The sequence below is a fragment of the Coregonus lavaretus genome, assembly GCF_964263955.1.
Source record: "Coregonus lavaretus genome assembly, chromosome: 21".
NCBI classification, from domain to species: Eukaryota; Metazoa; Chordata; class Actinopteri; order Salmoniformes; family Salmonidae; genus Coregonus; species Coregonus lavaretus.
Window position 1 is genome coordinate 19299908 of NC_140008.1, and position 19299 is coordinate 19319206.

At 46.1% G+C, this 19299-nt stretch overlaps 1 protein-coding gene across 1 annotated transcript; it reads left to right on the forward strand.

The window, feature by feature from the left end:
* Positions 1-7218: 7218 nt before the first annotated feature.
* LOC311148900 (F-BAR domain only protein 1-like) lies at positions 7219-19127 on the forward strand. Its single transcript, XM_084185917.1, has 24 exons — positions 7219-7277; positions 7687-7828; positions 8219-8371; positions 9259-9363; positions 10013-10111; positions 10330-10426; positions 10515-10632; positions 10847-10871; positions 12070-12142; positions 12508-12692; positions 13189-13213; positions 13337-13393; positions 14035-14086; positions 14336-14463; positions 14608-15621; positions 15761-15867; positions 15995-16109; positions 16284-16398; positions 16503-16658; positions 17049-17181; positions 17350-17546; positions 17753-17817; positions 18414-18581; positions 18715-19127. The coding sequence occupies exons 1-24, from the start codon at positions 7234-7236 to the stop codon at positions 18741-18743; spliced, it is 3402 nt and encodes a 1133-aa protein (XP_084042043.1). The 5' UTR covers positions 7219-7233; the 3' UTR covers positions 18744-19127.
* Positions 19128-19299: the final 172 nt, after the last annotated feature.

Here is a 19299-nt window from a genome sequence, read left to right on the forward strand (position 1 = left end):
CATGTGCCTCACCCTAATAATTTGGTCCCTTTCCCCCTCATAACTTAGCCTACTGTTCTGACTTGGTGGTGCACATGTAGCCTATAGCCTGTTTTAGAGAAGTGTCATCATCGAATATTGTAAGAGCTTTCATTGTCTGCTTATATGCCCCCTTTATTTATCCTACGGTTCTGACTTGGTGTACAGGGAGAATACTGTAAGAACGGCCCATGTTCTGAATGCTGTCGCTGTACAAGTGCTGAACAAATAGTTATATTGACTACATCTGTCTTAGCTCGCTCATTTCATGTCTTAATCGGAATTACGGGTTGCCTCTTATCTGCTCATCGTTCCCTAATGCCATAGTTTGTACATCTCAATTGTCAGTAGAAACCATATTTGTTTAAGCAAGTCAGCGATATCAGCTATGTTTTTAAAAAAGGAAGTAAATGAGGCTGAATTAACTGTTTTGCTGCCAGACAAGGCTCCGCTGATAGCCAGGTGTAACAGTGGTAAGGATTCACTCCATGGTGCTGAAAAGAAAGCTCTGCTGTTGGGACAGCTTTATGTAGGACCTAACAGTTTCTGGGCTTGACATGCTAAAATCGCCACTGATCCTAACACAGACATGTTAATGCCTGTTAAGTTCATGAGAATATGCCCCTGATATCCAATTCCCCTTTGAGATGGCTGAATGGGCGCTCTTGCATTGAACACCATGAATCCTTAAATGTCTCCTTTTTACCGAAGAACGGTCCGTTCAGTCCGTTCCTCCAGAGTCCAGACCCACTAATGCACTACCAGTAGGAATTCTAGCAGGACTGTGAGTTGGATGAATCGTCCATGTCTTTTTATATAGTTCTCTGCTAGGCTTCATCTGGGCACACTGTCCGTTTGTTCCAAGAAATGGGCCCTGCTCTCCTAGGTGAATTTATACCCAACCAATCATTCATCAGCAGAATGAACCCAGTGTTGCATCTGCTCTGCTCTTCCCTCGTCAATTTGTGCCTGGCTGTGTCTCTGGGACTCACAGGGCTCTGAGGTCCGGAGTGGACGGATGTAAACCCAGTGGCCAGGAATGTTACCAGAGGACCCACTTTCTCTCTCTCTTCACATCGCTCTCTCTCTCCCTCTGCCTCTCTTTACCTCTCTCTCTCTTTCCTCTTTAAATCTTTATCTCCCCTTCCTCCATGTGGAACTGTTCTTTGCTCTGCTAAATTAGATGAATGGCAGCAGGATAGTGGCTCACTGTCCAGTTACATAAAGAGACATTTCAGGGAATTTGCCGTCAGGTTCCTGAGGCCAGATGCAAATGTTCTGGTGATGGTAATAAAAGCATGAGCGTGGACTGCGGTGTGTGTGTGTGTGTGTGTGTGTGTTAGTGCATTGTTCTCAGTCTCTGTCATGGGTTAGTCCTGCGCTCAGGGTCTCACGTGTACCACTGGGCTCCATCCACTCACCTGCGGCCCAATGGGGCACTGAAGCCATTAATCAGTGTGGCAACAGGGACAGGCGTGTGTGTGATCTGATCTCATAGTGCAGCGCTACACTGGTGAACAACCACAAACCCTCTGGTAACTGGCCAAGGAGTGAACCATATTCCCCTCCGGTTTACTGGTCAGGGACTGAACCACAACCCATAGTATGTCTCTACTCTGGTCAGGCAGTGAACCTCACCAACACTGCATCTGAGGCTGAGGTCTCTAGTCCACACCCCCCATCCTCCACTTACCCAATTAAGCCGGACACGCTCTAGCAGGGGGATCCAGACACAGCTTCTTTATCTAACCACGCCAGTTCCCATTGAGGTTTGCCTTCCAGCACACCATTTAAAGGAGCATCCCATTCCTCGTCTGTACAGTAATTAACTTTGTTCAGACCTGAGGGGGAAAGCCAGGGATACTTCTAATTTGAATCAAGTGAGAGTCATTAGCTGGCCACCGTGCACTGCACAGTACAAAGATGAAATGGGGCTGCAAGTCTTGGCTGGCTAACAGCAGTGAGCAGGCAGGGAGGGAGGGAGGGAGAGAGAGAGTGAGGAGAGGGGAGGCTGCTGGACGTGGGAGCACCGCTCGCTGGGCGAGAGATTAGGGAGTAATGGAAGGAGTGAGGGAGAAGACCCCCTCCCCCAACCCAAACATCCCACGGGGCACCCTGCTCCTCAGGAGGAACAGATGGGTCCGGTGATGTGTGTTAAACAACAACTGTGTAACTAATAGCTGTAAAACATTAACCTGGCCATTACCTGACCTGACTGGACTGACAGAAGATGCTGCTCAGTGTTGCATGGAGTACTAATGAATATCAGCCATGGTGAGAAATTTGTGAGTTGTCTGGATGCCTCCACACAGACCCTCTGTCGCTCCTCTCGTCTCCCACAGCTCACATTGTAATTGTAATGAGCTCTCTCTCTCTTGCATGAGCAAAACGCTCTTCGTCTTCATTGATTTAAAAGGAGGGAGGGAGAAGTAGGGGAGCTGCATAAATCAGACCGAAAAATAACTGTCAAAGACCACTGGTCATGGTGTGGAATATGAAACAGATCTGTATGATGAATGATCTCAGATGGTGATAGGTTTTGCTATAATTCATCATTTTATTCATGGATTTAACTCTTAGGACATCTTTTGGATTCTACGTTTTTTAGGGTGCGATACTGACACACCTCAACATATACACACACTCACACAAACACACTCACACAAACACACACACACACGTCTGTCTGTCACATTAATGAAAGAGCGGTCATCCTTCTCTCCCACTGTGTCTGTTACCAGAGGAACACGCCACTTCCATACAGCTATGACTTTGTTGTAACAGGTTAGGCGAATTAGGTTAAGGTTAGAAAAAGGGTTAGGGTTAGCGAAAATGCTCTCCTAACCTACTTTGAAAAGTCACTTGTATTGTGTTTTTAGGGAGTCCCAATTAGCTAGCCATTATTTCTCCTTTCAGGAAACACAAAGGCCTAGCCACCATATTAAATGTACCTCTTGTTTTCATTAACTGATAAAATAATTGTCATACTAATTTCTAAAGCACAAATGTGTCCATAATTGTCAGCTTCGATTGAGACCAAGAGTAAAATGGGAATTAGGCCTCACTCTAGATTAGGCTATTTTGTTTCTGTGAAATAAGCCTTTATTATTGTCTAGCTGACTAAGGCCTTGTTGTCTCTTTTTAACTCCTTTCACAGAAGTTATTTGGCAGTTGAACAGACTGAACAGTAGTAGCTTTATGTATTGTTTGTTTGGGGTTCCTCTTCTGAAAATGACCTGTCACTCATCGTTACATTCACTGCGTGGATGACTGCTTGGGACCTGGTGGTTCAATATCCTTGTTGCTTTGTTTTCAACTCTAATTTGACTATTTGCTAATATGTTTGAATGATTGCCTAGGCCTATGCCTTATATGAATATACTGTAGGCTATGTTTTAGATGCTGTGTGTGTGCACACGCGGCATTCACACAGGCGATGCAGCACCTGGTCAGAGAAGTCAGCGTAGTGAAGGGAACTAGATACCTGCTTTGTTTAGGGCTGAGTAGGGCAGCTCACCTTCCTCTGGGTGCAGATGGGAGAGAGGGACGGACAAAGACTATGGCATCATTTCACTTTCATAGAGAAGGAAAGGTATTGGAGAATCACATGTGAATTAACATCTCTGCATTAACTAGTGTACTGTATGTCTGTAGTTAACTAATGAAATGGGTTTGAACCAGGGATGAAAGTAGATTGAATATCTTCCTGCTACGGGACCTCCTATGTGTGCACGTGCTTGCGCATGCACCTAAAACATGTATGGGCCTAATCATAGAATTACATATAGAATCCCTATTACCGGTAATTCAATAGTATCTCTGTGGGCCTAGTTGTAAAGATTTGTCATTTCACTTATAAAATGTATTACCTTTTATTGTGGCATAAACCAGTCATGATGTTCTCATCTGATTTGTGAAACAATCACTTCAAAGGGCTCCTTTACTAGGCTACCAGCACACGTTCATCCACTCGAAACAAATTTCCATCCTCTAAACAGTGGTGAATGGAAAGAGACATCTGTTACACAAAACACCAAAAAGTGTAATGACATTTGGTAATTGTCATTAGGTGTCTCTGCGTCGGCCACTCATCTCTGCCTTGGCAAAATGTCAGTTCTCGTTGGAGCGTAGGCTATACCACACGTTTTCAAGTCCATTCACACATTGTTCATACCTCTGACATGCGTTAATGATAAATAATGATGTAATAGCCTACAGTTTTCTTGACATTTTCTTGTAGTTTTTGTGATGGGCTCATGTTTTACCAGTACCGTGTACCCCCACTATTTATTTTGCCGGGACGCCGTACCGGACCGTACCGCCTTACTTTCACCCCTGGTTTGAATCCAAATCCTATGAACCCTACTGAGGCCATCAGCCCACCACCACTCTCCTGCCTGAGTAGACCGATGTCTCAAAGCAACGACTGTGTTTGTCTGTTTGTTTGGTGTCTGTGTGTGTTTGGTGTCTGTGTGTGTTTGGTGTCTGTAACTGACGGTGGTTGTGGTGTTGGCCTGCTCCTAGCTTCTCTCTGGGAACCTTGGCATTCCAGCCATTCCCCTGCTACTTGGGGAAAGTGTGTGTCCCTCTTAGCAGGGTATTTATAGTGTTGAGGTGCAGCTGCCTGCCTGTCTGGACAGCCTACACAACGGCCCTGCTGTTGACATCAAAGTGGGTGCTTCAAGGAACAAGATATTTTTAATGCTGCCTCGGTTAACTCCACTGTTATGGGATGACTCTGTTTTGTATTGTCTGTAGGAAGGGAATCCTGTTTTTTTAAAATGGGACGGCTCTTAAACTTCTTGTTCACATTGCCTTCCTTATGCCAGTCTTGACGAAATCTGCACAAGGCTGCTAAGGTGCAGGAAGACAAAAGAAGAAAGCTTCTGCACACTTTGGGTCAATGCAAATTCTGATTTATGCTATTGTAGCACAATAGATCTGAAATTTGCATCGCCCCTGTGGAAAGACTTCTTCAGCCTATGAATATTACATTTTTGAAGAACAACTCGGCTTGCCCTGTCTGCCTGTCTATGAAAGATGGAGGAAAAATATATTTATTTTTGTTTCCTTAAACCAGTGTCATGATTGCTTGTGGTTCCCCACCAACAAGAGAAACAAGAAAAACATCCAGAGTATTAAAGGTCATGGAAGAAAACTAAATGACTTGTGTTTATGTGATCACCAGCTCCCAGGCATGTTTCTGTTGGAGAGATAAAGACATTTCTGTTTTCTCCAACCCTGTGTCAAGCTTGGTTCTGGTTGCTTAACAACAAGAGAAACATCCACATCCACAATATTAAAGGTCATGATGAAATAAAACAGTATTTGTTTTGTTTGTGTTCATTTTTACCACCTTTTTACCTTTAAAATCAATGCTACTATGCTCCAAGGGTCCTCAATGAATAAGTAACAGAGAGAAGTGTTAACCGAATTTCAATAAGAAAAATATATTTATTGGGGTCGTAGGTTTGTCTGACATTGCCTGCCATTTGTCACGTCTTTCATATTGAAGAATCTATAAAGCTCACCTCATAGAGATGCAGTACATTCTAATTCTGTGGCTCACCCAAGGTGTTTGTGTTTTTGCAGGGGGAGAAGAATGCAGGTTTTGACATGTTGTACCACAACATGAAGCATGGCCAGATTGCTACCAAGGAGCTGGCAGAGTTTGTCCGCGAGAGGTGAGGTGTTGTTTGGGCTGGGATGTATAGGAGTGATGTTTCTTAATCAGTTTTTCTTTCAACTCATCCATCCATTTGAGACGTTCATAAATGTTTTGAAGTTTGCCTTTAAAAAGACTGATTCCAATACTGGCTACAGGGCCTTGCTGTTTCCTTTCAGATCACGTCTTTGATGGAGCCGCTCCTCTCCACTGTCACACCTGCCTTCTAATCCACACAACTGTGCTGTATTTGAACTCAGACCAGCACACAGGAGTGTTAAGAGACACACACACATTTGCGCACACACACTCTCACGCAATACAAGACACAGCCCTCAAGACAAGGAGCTCCCTGTCTTACTATACAAACGCACGCACGCGCGCAGTAGCTGTGTTTTGGCCTGTTATCTGGGCACTCAGCTCAGGTAACATGCTCAGTCTGAATAATCCTCCTCCTGGATTGTTTTCCCAGAAGTCGTCTGTATTTATTCAGTCTGTTAATGAGTCAATTAGCTGGAATTAGAACACTCATTGTAGTATTTAAGCCTGGGCTTTACAGGGCCTTTCTCACAGAGGGGAATACAACAACCTTCACTGTCAGACTGTCATAATCTTGACTTTTATTCATAAGATCCGAACCACTGCACATTCCCCACAGAAGGGAGGAAATTCAGTTATCTACTTGGAGACAACAAAGTGTCAGTCAGGAAATGAAATAAGACGTTGTAGGGAAGCTGGCTCTCTCAGCACAGACAGAGTAACCAACCCATTGAGCTGATTGATTCCCCACGCTCAGCTCTTCTCTATGGGTCTGAGCTCTTTCTCAATCTGGATCTTCTATGTATCTAAAATTTGAATCTAGGAGTGGTTGATTTAGAAATGTCAAGTATTCGAACCCTTTGTAGGCCTAGCTACCCATCTTCAAGGTGTACTACTTCTCCAAGGGATTTCTCTGTTGCCGGAGGCCTGTGAAACTGCAGTGATTTCTCTGTTGCCGGAGGTCTGTGAAACTGCAGTGATTTCTCTGTTGCCGGAGGCCTGTGAAACTGCAGTGATTTCTCTGTTGCCGGAGGCCTGTGAAACTGCAGTGATTTGTTTTCGGTTTGTTTGTTTTACTTTTCTCTTTCCTCGTCAGGGTGGGAGGAGGGGGTTTTACCACGGGTGCTACAGATGGTTATTAAAGTTGTATGTTCCTCCTGCAGAAATGAGGCCATTTATTATTTAAATTCGGGTTAGGGCAACATTTACAGAGTACTGAAGCTAAATCTTTATTTTCCCTTTGCCTGGTTGTTTATGCCTTATGTTTGTGCTTTATTATGCTCTGTACATAATAATATGACATATTATGCTAGTAAGATATGCAGTCGTTTTGTGTGAGCCGGAAGGGTATGAGTGTAGATTTATCTGCAGTTGGATGCAGGATTTCCAATGCTGAGACTGCATAGACCATCCCTGCCTGGTTTGTTACTGACCAGCCACGGGCTCATAGGGAATGACTCGATCTATCTGTGGTTCTCAGGGCTGCCATCGAGGAGACCTACTCCAAGTCCATGAGCAAACTGTCCAAAATGGCAAGCAATGGAAGCCCACTAGGGTGAGTATATTAGAAAACTCTTGCCATCAACATCTCAGTTTAGAGAGCAGTATTCTTATCATAATGAAATCAACTGTTTCATATGCTGGCAGGGTGCCTAGAGGATTTACAGTAGTTTGTCTGTATGGTTTGATTCTCTAGGGCAGGGTCTATGATTACTAGCAGGTCAGGGATGTGGTCTACTCCATCCTCCCAGATTTCTCTGCCTTCTTCACTTCCTGTGTGTGTTGCTTTGGTTTGTTTGACTCTAGAAATGCACCATAAAGATGAACTTTAATGTCATATTACCTTTCAAACAAAATGTATGAAATTGCGTCTGTTAATGTATGTGATTTAATAGATTTTTAAAAACACGATGTTGGTGTTAGGACCTTATAATGTAGGTGACATATTGCTCTGTGTCCCTTAGGACGTTTGCTCCTATGTGGGACGTGTTCCGGGTGTCATCAGACAAGCTGGCTCTCTGCCACCTGGAGCTGATGCGTAAGATGAACGACCTCATCCGGGACATCAACAAGTATGGTGACGAGCAGGTTAAAGTTCACCGCAAGGTAACATGATGCCCCACTTCTCACCATATGACCCCTCTGTCCCCCCCATCACTCATTATATTATAAACTGGGTGGTTCGAGCCCTGAATGCTGATTGGCTGAAAGCTGTGGTATATCAGACCATATACAACGGGTATGACAAAACATTTATTTTTACTGCTCTAATTAGGTTGGTAACCAGTTTATAATAGCAATAAGGCACCTCGGGGGGTTTGTGGTATATTGTCAATTTTCCACGGCTAAGGGCTGAATCCAGGCACTCCATGTTGCGTCGTGGATAAGAAAAGCCCTTAGCCGTGGTATATTGGCCATATTCCACACCCCCTCGGGCCTTATTGCTTAAATATATAATTACCATTTAATAATATGTGCATGGTGTGTTTCTCACAGACCAAGGAGGAGCAGGTGGGGACCCTGGAGGCTGTTCAGGCCGTCCAGGTGCAGAGTGGTCACCTCCAGAAGTTCAGGGAGGGCTACCACGCCAAGTGTATTGAGCTGGACAGACTGAGGAAAGAGGGAGCTCCCCAGAAAGAACTGGAGAAGGTCTGTCACTAGGCATCAATGAACACATTCCGTATAATACAGTATAGCTGTCTTAACTGTTATAAGAGCACAGGGTGCCTTATGTTAATGAATGAATAGTTGCTGAAAGTACACTGAATAAGAGAAAGTTGAACAAGGTTGTTATTATTATAACAGATAATTTGTTCTCAATGATGACTCACCAGGATGAATAAAGGTTACACTAATGACTGGATGAAGTCTATAATCTTCCCCTCTCTCTCACTAGGTGGAGATGAAGTCTATAATCTCCCCCTCTCTCTCACTAGGTGGAGATGAAGTCTATAATCTTCCCCTCTCTCTCACTAGGTGGAGATGAAGTCTATAATCTTCCCCTCTCTCTCACTAGGTGGAGATGAAGTCTATAATCTTCCCCTCTCTCTCACTAGGCGGAGATGAAGTCTATAATCTTCCCCTCTCTCTCACTAGGTGGAGATGAAGTCTATAATCTTCCCCTCTCTCTCACTAGGTGGAGATGAAGTCTATAATCTTCCCCTCTCTCTCACTAGGTGGAGATGAAGTCTATAATCTTCCCCTCTCTCTCACTAGGCGGAGATGAAGTCTATAATCTTCCCCTCTCTCTCACTAGGCGGAGATGAAGTCTATAATCTTCCCCTCTCTCTCACTAGGCGGAGATGAAGTCTATAATCTTCCCCTCTCTCTCACTAGGCGGAGATGAAGTCTATAATCTTCCCCTCTCTCTCACTAGGCGGAGATGAAGTCTATAATCTTCCCCTCTCTCTCACTAGGCGGAGATGAAGTCTATAATCTTCCCCTCTCTCTCACTAGGCGGAGATGAAGTCTATAATCTTTCCCTCTCTCTCACTAGGCGGAGATGAAGTCTATAATCTTCCCCTCTCTCTCACTAGGCGGAGATGAAGTCTAAGAAAGCTGCAGAGTCGTTTGCTGTGTGTATAGAGAAGTATAACCGCGTGGGAGGAGACTTTGAGCAGAAGATGAGCGAATCAGCCCAGGTCAGTCAGTGCACTGGGCCTGGGGCGGGTTACTTAGACAGACTCCCTGGAGGAACCAGACCTGTTATATCACTGTGGCCCAATCCTGGGGTTCCCTTAAGTTAACATAAACCTTTTTTGTTCACAATGAACATGTCTCCATGGCAACCTTCACAGTTTCCAAGGAAACCCTCAACAAACCCGATGAACGGTGCTATATTTGGTTATTAAATGATGGCTGGAATCCTGGTGACCAATTACCTGTTAATAGCTACAATGGGAGATCTGTCCCTAATTATGAGTGAGAAGGAGAGAGCTCAGTGTGTTTTCATGAAGACAACAGCCCAGAGCATGACAGGGGGAAATGACCTGTTCTTTTAAGCTATTACTCTAGCCCACATGCAGTGTTGTGATTATTACCTGGGATGGGAGTTATATTATGCTCCCCTGCCTTGGTCTGTACCTGGTTCTATTCCTGTACAGTTGCCTCTGGTCTTTGTCTTGGGGTTCTTTTGGTTTATTTCTTACCACTTAGCTCTACTTAAGTAGCATTTTGTGATGTTTTATGGGTATTTTGAGTAGCATTTTGTTGTGCTTTGGGGTAGTTTGCTGTAATTAGGACCCATCTTGGTGTCTGAACACCGTTGTTGGGTTCTCGTCCTTTGTACAGAAGTTCCAGGACATTGAGGAGGCCCACCTGAGGCAGATGAAACAGCTGATCAAGGGATACTCCCACTCCATAGAGGACACCCATGTCCAGGTGGGACAGGTAGGTCACCCAGGCACTGACCCAGGCCAGGAGAGTCTGTCTGGAGGGATTTAACTGACCTCTCTGAGGGGTTGTCTCCTGCTACAGTCAAACTGAACCACAGTCAAATTTCACACACAGAGCACATCCACAACACACACTCCAGTCCAAACCCCTCTCTCTTCTCTTTCTCTTGAGCTGCTCTCTGACTGCATTGAGCCCCTCTCTCCTCTGTTCAGGTCCATGAGGAGTTCAAACAGAACGTGGAGAACATCGGCATAGATAACCTCATCCAGAAGTTTGCAGAGCAGAAGGGCACAGGCAAGGACAGACCAGGTATACCACACAGACACCATAAACAGATGGTTTGATCCCAGCATGGGCACGATTAGTCCTCACTGTGGTGTGTCCCTATGTGTGGCAGCCCTGGTGGGGTTTGAGGAGTACATGACAGCTTTAGTACCGGAGGGGAGTAAGAAGAGTCGAGGAAAAGCCTTCAGGATTCCTGGACTGGGCAAGAGGGACAAAGAGCCAGACTCAACGTGAGCACACACACACAGACGTGCGCGTACAACACAGGCAGACAGAAACCCAGCTATTTTTACCAAGCAGCCAAGATAAATGGAAATTACTGGAGAGATGTCGTCACACGCACTCAGATGATAAATCCCAATTACCCTCACTTTCTTTTGTCAGCTCCATCTGTGATACTATCTTGTTACTTCGCTACATTCACCTTTGTGTTTCTTTTTGCAGGGATTCGGCTGTGACGGAGACACCAGTGAGTATATGCTAATTCACAGTTGTACACAGTGGCTTAAAAACCATCAAGTCAATGGCAGTTCTTCCATTATCAGTTCTACATCCCTGGTGGTGGTGATTTAAACAGCATATCATTGTGCCCCCCTGCCAACTTACTGGCAGACACATCAATGCTGTGTGTGTGTGTGTGTGTGTGTGTGTGTGTGTGTGTGTGTGTGTGTGTGTGTGTTGCGGTTTGTGTGTCGAATTTGTGCGTGTGTATGAGCAAGGGAGAGTAATCATATGTGTGCCAATGGCATGTCTGGCAGCGTTTGGTTACCTTGTCTAGTTTTATTATTGTGAGCAGTGGCGGATAAAGTACCCAATTGTCATACTTGAGTAAAAGTAAATATACTTTAATAGAAAATTACTCAAGTAAAAGTGAGTCACCCAGTAAAATACTACTTGAGTAAAAGTATTTGGTTTTAAATATACTTAAGTATCAAAAGTAAATGTAATTGCTAAAATATACTTAAGTATCTAAGTCATTTCAGATTCCTTATATTAAGCAAACAAGACGGCACAATTTTCTTGATTTAATAAAAAACAATTTTACAGATAGCCAGGGACACAGTCCAACACTCAGACATCATTTACAAACAAAGCATTTGTGTTTAGTGAGTCCGCCAGATCAGAGGCAGTAAGGATGACCAGGGATGTTCTCTTGATAAGTGTGTGAATTGGACCATTTTCTTGTCCTGCTGAGCATTCAAAATGTAACGAGTACTTTTTGGGGTCAGGAAAATGCATGGAATAAAATGTAAATTATGTTCTTTAGGAATGTAGTGAAGTAAATTTTTTTTTTAATATATAGAAATTACAGATTCCCCCAAAAACGACTTAAGTAGTACTTTAAAGTATTTAAAGGGGTTTTTGAGGTTGGCTGGAGATCAGTGGGCTGCCAGGACTGTTTTAACAGACAAGTGTCACATATGAGGAGGAGGAGGAGGGGTGGGTTGTATAGAGCAAACAGAGATCTTATTATATAAGAACCTACTGGGCCCCTCAAACCACCATTTAACCAGGTCCTAGTTTTCACACATTGCTCCTAAAGCTATCTAACACTCCTGATGATAACATCACAGGGTTAAGGGTTGTTATGGTACTTTAAGCATATCAAACACTTGGAGAAAGTGTTTGTTTGTATCTAACATGGGTATTCTCTATTCTGCACACAGAACTCTCCCCTGGAGGTGGATGAGGAGGGGTTTGTCATCCGAGCAGACGTCAATCAGAATGATATCCTTTGCAGTGACAATGACTATCAGACGAGAGGCTATCTCTACTGTATTGTAGTAATAATACCTTGGACAGACCTCTTTATCTTCATAATGAAAACAAGGCTTCCTGCCACTGTGTAAGAGAGTATTCTAGATGGTCTCCTATGAGATGAGTAGAACATTAAGTCTCCCTGCCCCCTGAGAGACATTTAAATGGACTGAAATGCTCTCTGTCTGACCCTAGTCCAGCTCCATTCCATTATCAGTGAATGAGGCTGGACAATGGAAACCCTGACACTCCCAAAGTTGTCCAAGGCATTAGGCTCTTCCCTGTCCATTTTAGTCAGTCCACTGTCCACCCTCAGTCACATCACTTTTTCTTGACTCTGTCTGCACGCTGCTCGACGGAGGACAAGGAGGACAACTTCTACTCCAGCGACTCTGACTTTGATGATGAGGAGCCCAAGAAGTTCCACGTCCAGATCCGTCCGGTGGGCAGCAGCAGCTGCAGCAACTCTGCTGCTACAGAGATGGAGCTAAAGGCCACCGTGGGGGCACTCACACTGCCCCCCAACAGAGGGGTACGACGGGGAGAGAGAAGGGGAAAGGGGGAGGTTTAACCCAACCCCTCTGAACCAGAGAGGTGCGGGGGGCTGCCTTAATCGACATCCATGTCATCAACGCCCGGAGAACAGTGGGTTAACTGCCTTGCTCAGCGGCAGGATGACCGATTTTTACCTTGTCAGCTCGGGGATTCAATCCAGCAAACTTTCGGTTACTGGCCCAACGCTCCTACCTGCCAGGCTACCTGCCACCCCTAGGGGGAAGGAGTGGGTACAGGACCAGAGGGGAGGCATGGGATGAAATGTGTTGTGGATTTTCACATGGTGTGGGATCAAAAGTCTAAGATTTATGAAAAAGATAAGCTCAGAAATGTTTATCTGTTTATTATGCCATGTTTGTTTTTCCTGCTATTACCTCTCCATGTTGGTGCAATAACAGCAGGATGTAAACATTCTAAGTTGTTTAGATATTGCCAGACAGTGTAATTAACAACTCTGCTCTCTCTCATTCCAGGTGTCAATCAAACGACATCTCTCCAGTAAGTTCCATTAAAACCGGCTTCTTGTTAAAAATATCTGTATCTGTTTGTCTCTGTCTGTATGTTTTACGCATTTCTCTGTGTGTGTGTTGTCCTCTGACTCCTCTTGACCTCTCTCCACAGGAAACAGCAGTACTACAGTACGTTCAGAGGGGGAGGGAGAGGGCGCCACCCACAGGGGTAAGTAGTTAGCACTCTCACTCTCCACTGTTTCTGCAGCATCAGCAGTCCACTCTCCACTGCCCTGACCCTTACCATGTACTTTATCATTTCACCGTATTCTATCAGTGTTAAAAGGTCATAAACATCTGTTTCATATGGTATTCATGCACAAGGATACTATTACTCTATCTTTAAGGTTACTACCAGTCTGAAGTGATGTTGTGAATGGGATTTACTGTATTGCTTCTGGATAGGCTTAACAGTGCATATCCATCTGGTGATGCATCGTCAAGGTTGCTGACATTGGCTGAATGACACTGTCTATTTGTCACACTTCGGTCTGTGTGGCACATGATTTATTAGTGAGGGATAAGCAGCCTGTGATGCTACAGTAGGAGGCTATTTGTGGAGGAGATGGGATAAAGCAGGGGAAATGAGCAGGCAGGATTAATGATGAGTGCCTTGATTAAAACAGTAGCATAAAGCGCTGGGCTGATGTTGCTTAGAGAAGCCAGGCTAATGGCTGGTATTTATCTTTATGGAAGGTAATGGGTATTCCCTTACAGCTGCCCACCATCAGCACTCTAGCTAATCACATCTCCCCCTGATTGGGGACCAGTCACAAATTAAATTTCACTAACTGTGTGTGTACTTTGCAGAGGGAGAGCAGGACGGCCTACGCAGATCCACCTCCAGTCCAGATCACAGTAGGTGAGTGAATGTCAGTCACACTCCACTCCTCCCCTCTCTCCTCCCTCTGAAGTACATAGCTGTAGCAGGGAGATGGAGAGATGCTGTGGGAGAGGAACCCAGCAGGAGATCTGATGATAGTACTGCATCACCTGACATTATCTCTGGCTGTGCTTTTTGTTCGCTCCTGGTAACGTATTATCTCCCTCTCTCCTTCCCTCACTGTCTCTTTCCCTCTCTCATTCCATCTGTCTCTCACCCACCCTCTAGGTTGAGTTCTACTGCGTCAGGCTCGGACAGTCTCTTTGGACCTCCTCTGGAGTCGGCCTTCAAGTCAAAAAGCTTTGCTGGTAGAGATCAGCTACAGAGAGCAGAGAGTGCATTTGGTGCATCTGAATGTAAATACGGTTTAAAGTATTATGATGTATGATTGATAGGGACAGAAGTTTTTCCAGTCAGTAAAAACTCCTGATCCTATATATGCATGTATGATACATACTGTTTTAGATAGTAGAATGATCGTCTCTCCTTGTTCCCTCCAGATGCTGCCTTCTCCTCTGACTCCTCCTCTCCTGAGAACGTTGAGGACTCAGGGCTGGACTCACCTTCCCATCAGCCCCTGGACCCCTCCCCTGAGCCGGCTGGTTGGGCAGCGTGGCCGTCAGCAGGTCAGAATAAAGAACCAGCAGGACTGGGCAGGCCAGAAGACCCCTTCCTCACTGTCTTTAGAGACCCTTCCCCGGGACGCAGCCCCCACCCCCAGGATGACCCTGCCAGTATCTGGGCAGCTGCTCCACGATCCCCCCGCCCCCCTCCAGACATGGACCCCTCAGCCCTCTGCTTCCCAGCCTTTTCCCAGTCCCTGGCCCCTCCAGAGCTGGAGCCGGCCCTGTGGAGCTGTAAACACATCCCTCCTGAGGACCCCTTCCTGGTCGCCTTCGAGAGGACCGTCATCCAGGAGACCCTGCCCCCCCCTGACGCCTGGGCCCCCCCACGCCCGCGGCCCTCCAGAGACGGAAGGGGGATAGAGGTACAGGGCGAGCCCTTCTCCGGCTCCCTTAGTGACAGTAAAACCCTCCCCGCCCCCTCCTCCTGCTCTCGCAAGGATAGGGACAGGAAACGAGACCGTAGTGCCCCGCCCCCAGAATCACCTGACGACCCATTCGCTATCACTATGATTGGCAGCCCCACCCACCAGTCAGCCCTAGCTGCTGCGACAGGAGTCCTGACCCACATCGGCAGCAGTAGTAGGCTGACCCCCAACTCCAACTCCCTCCCCTTATCCCATCCTAAGAAGGAGCTGGTCCACTGGAACTCTGTCCACAACCCCTTCAGTGAGGGGACCTCGGCTGGGTCTCTGGCCCTGGGTGGACTGGTCCAGGAGGGAGGGAGGAAGCAGCGCGAGTCACGCAGCGAAAGCGAGCCACGCAGGAGCGGCCTGCCTCTCACACGGCATTCTGGGCCACAGGAGGACCTGTGCTTTTCTACTGATAAAGACCAGAACTGTCTGGACCTGAACACACCACAGCCGCCCTGCAACCTGGGCTCACACAAGGGTATGACTGTTGAACACTACATTACTGGGCTCAGATGTCTATGCGCTAGCTATCTTTTGAGATTGTACAACTATGTTTCACTCTATTCAAAACTCCACGCTGTCTATTACAGGTTGTAATATTGGTAATATTCCTCCAGGTTCGAAGCATAGCTTCAGGCAGGACAGTGCAGAGCTGCTGGTGGCAGCCCCTCCCAGACCAGCCAGAGCCAAGAGGTCCTCAGGCAGACTGAGTGGCTGTGAGAGAGTGAGTGTCTTCAGGAAAATCAACCTGACTACAGAAGCTCTGGTCTGGTCTCACTCCCAGACCTGTGAATTTTACAGCTATAAGCCTGTAGACTACTTAATGAAACCTGTTTCCTGTGTGTCTTCAGTCCAGGTCAGTGTGCTCGTCTCCTCAGCCGGACCCCAGCCCAGACCTCACCTCGTCGTCCTCCTCCAGCCCCAGTGAGTGGGGGGCCCAGACCCGCGCCCCCAGCCCTGCCAGAGGTGGGCAGCCCTCACCCCTCTCACACCTGCACCAAGACCATGCGTGCCTACACAGTTAGTCTGAACACAACCCTTTTCATACCAGTTTTTTAAAGATACTCAATAGCATAAAGCGCTTATGAATAAGGACATTGTGCCTTGAACTTGTCATAGACATAGCTATTCTTCCCACAGTGCATCTGTCTCGCGGTCCGAGCCCGATCTCCCTGAGCACCCAGGAGTCCTGGCCTGTGGCTGCAGCTATCACAGAATACATCAATGCTTACTTCAAAGGTGGACAGCATAACCGGTCAGTATACATAAGCCGTCTGTACACCAGATCCAATGTTATTACCTTTTATACACAGGCCTGCTGAAAGCTGAGTGTGCGCGTTTCTCTTCTCTCTTCTCCAGCTGTCTGGTGAAGATCACAGGAGATCTCACCATGTCTTTTCCTGCTGGAATCACTCGTATATTCACTGCTAACCCCAACGCCCCGGTCCTCAGCTTTCGATTGGTCAACATCTCCCGGGTTAACCACTTTCTGCCCAATCAGAAGCTGCTTTACAGGTAGATTAATATGGGCTATGGGATTGGTTGTGAGGTTATGATATATAGACAGGTTGCGTGACAACGTCACACAAATTATCTGCGCACATCGCAGGGGTAGAAGAAGGCTGTGTGTCGTTATGATTCTGAATGATCCGATAGCTAGTAACAATGACAAGAAGCTGCCATGTGGGGAATCATAGGGGGCTTGTTTCAGCTAGTTTTATCTGGTTCTTGATACCATGTCTTGTTTTTAGGTGTTTTGACTTAAACCACGTCTATGACAATACGGCTAAAATTCGCCCCCGAAGATGCACACGCATTGGTTTTGTTGCTAAACAACACACCCGTCTACAGATTGCTGAAATGGTAGGATATATCTCATTCTCCTGAGTGTGTTATACTCCACAGTGACCCCTCTCAGAGTGACCCAGACACCAGGGACTTCTGGTTCAACATGCAGGCACTGTACCTTTACCTGCAGAGAGAGGCTGAGCTCAACCCCCAGGCGTCCTACTATAACGTGGCCCTACTCAAGTACCAGGTGAGTGAGTGATGAAGTACAGTGTTACTCTCTTACCCTCTGTCATCTGAAGTTACACACAAGTATTTTTCAAGATACGTATTTTCCTCTGTCTTCCAAATGACAGCATTGTCCTAACATCAACAACCTTTTCTCCTTTCTTCCCTCTCTCCCTCCCACCCCTCTCAGGTGTCGTCCCAGGACCCTGGTCGTGCTCCCCTCCTGCTGTCAGCAGAGTGTCAGCGTAGTGGCACAGTGACCCGTGTGTCACTGGACTACCACTGCTGCCCTGCCACCGCCCCCTCCACCCAGCTCACTGCTGTGCAGGTGCTGCTGCCCCTCGACCACACCGCCACAGACCTGCAGTGCCAGCCCCCAGCCTCCTGGTGAGTGGGGATGGAAGCATGGTAGTGGGATTGAAAGGGGGATATAAGGTGGGCGGAGGATGGAAGGTGGGCCGAGGGATAGAGGGATAGTGACAGTAGGAGAAAGGACGGATTGAAGGTCAGCGAGAGGGTGAGGACAGACTGGGAAAGAGAGAGGAGTGGGAACTGGGTTGGCCCCACTGACCCTCTATTGTCTGCCTTCACAGGAATGCTGAGGAACGACAGCTACTGTGGAAACTACCCAACCTCTCCCCCACCAACCACAGCAAAGGTTACTGACCTGTCTCTGTCTTTCTGTCTGGCCGTCAGTCTGTCTACAATACATCCGCACCCATCTCACTCAGTGGCCACATATCGGTCATATTCTAGCTATATAAATTATAGGTAAGGAAATATAAATGCAGTATAATGTTCTTTATTCCAAGTCTGGCCCTTGACAACATAATCGCATTGAGTGCCACCCTCTTCTCTATTTTAATATGCAGCCTTTATGAAGGTATCATTATCTTAAATATCAAGATTAGCATATGAAAGCTGAGCCTGTGAGTGGAAGATGAGTCAGTGCTGGTGATAAGATAAGGGAGAATTGGCAGGGATGATTATTACAAAAAAAACATTTTAGTCATTAAGCAGACACAGTTATCCAGAGCGACTTACAATTAGTGCATTCATCTTAAAATGGTTAGGTGAGACAAGACATCACAATCATATAAAGTAGATTTTCCCTCAAAGTATTTATCAGCAGTCAGTGCTAGTGGGAAAAGACAAGAGCCTTTTTTTTTCTTTTTTTATAACAAGCCAGTGTTATTAACTTGCTCCTGTTAGTGTAGGGGAACTGAAGAATGTGTCAATTGTTGGTTGTTCCAGGCTCTGGCACTCTGTGTGCCAGCTGGCAGTGCCTGGAGGTTCCTCGCGGACCTCCCCCCAGCCTGGCAGTCCAGTTTGTGGGCTCCGGGGCCTCTCTGTCGGGCATGGACGTGGAGCTGGTGGGCAGCCGCTACCGTATGTCCCTGGTCAAGAAGAGATTTGCTACAGGTATAGTACAGTAACATCATATGTTATTAGGCCTGGCCAATAAGATAGTGTGTGGGCCTTGGAGTTTCACAAAAGGTTATATGAAAAAAAAAGTTAATGGGTTTCACCACATATGTTTGTGTCTCCTTGGCAGGGAAGTACATGGCAGGCTGCTCCTTGTGAGGAGCAGTAGGAGTTCCTGGAGTACACATTGCACTTTTAGCCCTCTGGGCCATACTGACCTCCTTCCCAGGGAGGTAGAGGACAGACAGACTGGGACCAGGCACCGTGCTCACTCCTGCCTTTGGAGGAGAATGTGCACTTAACATGTCCTTGCTGCTAAAATGGACCAAGCTCGTTTTCAGACCTATACCTTTTTTTTGCTCTGTGTTGTACACACAATCCTCTCCCTTTCCAGGGGAGTGTACCCTTCTTTTTTCTTGTATTGAATCTTGTTTGTTGTGTTTGCATTGTGTTCTGTGCACCTTTTATATCAGGAGTTTGAAAACTGGATGTAAGAAGTTGGTTTTATTGAAGAGAAAGAACTGTTTATGAATGAATATAAACATATACATATACTACTTACATAATGTCTTGAACAGAATTTCCATGGAGACTTGAATTTTAAATGTATGTAAATGAAGAATATTTCTGCGCATATACAGTGGATTTAAAGTCTACACACCCCTGTTAAAATGGCAGGTTGTTGTGATGTAAAAGAATGAGGCAAAGATAAATC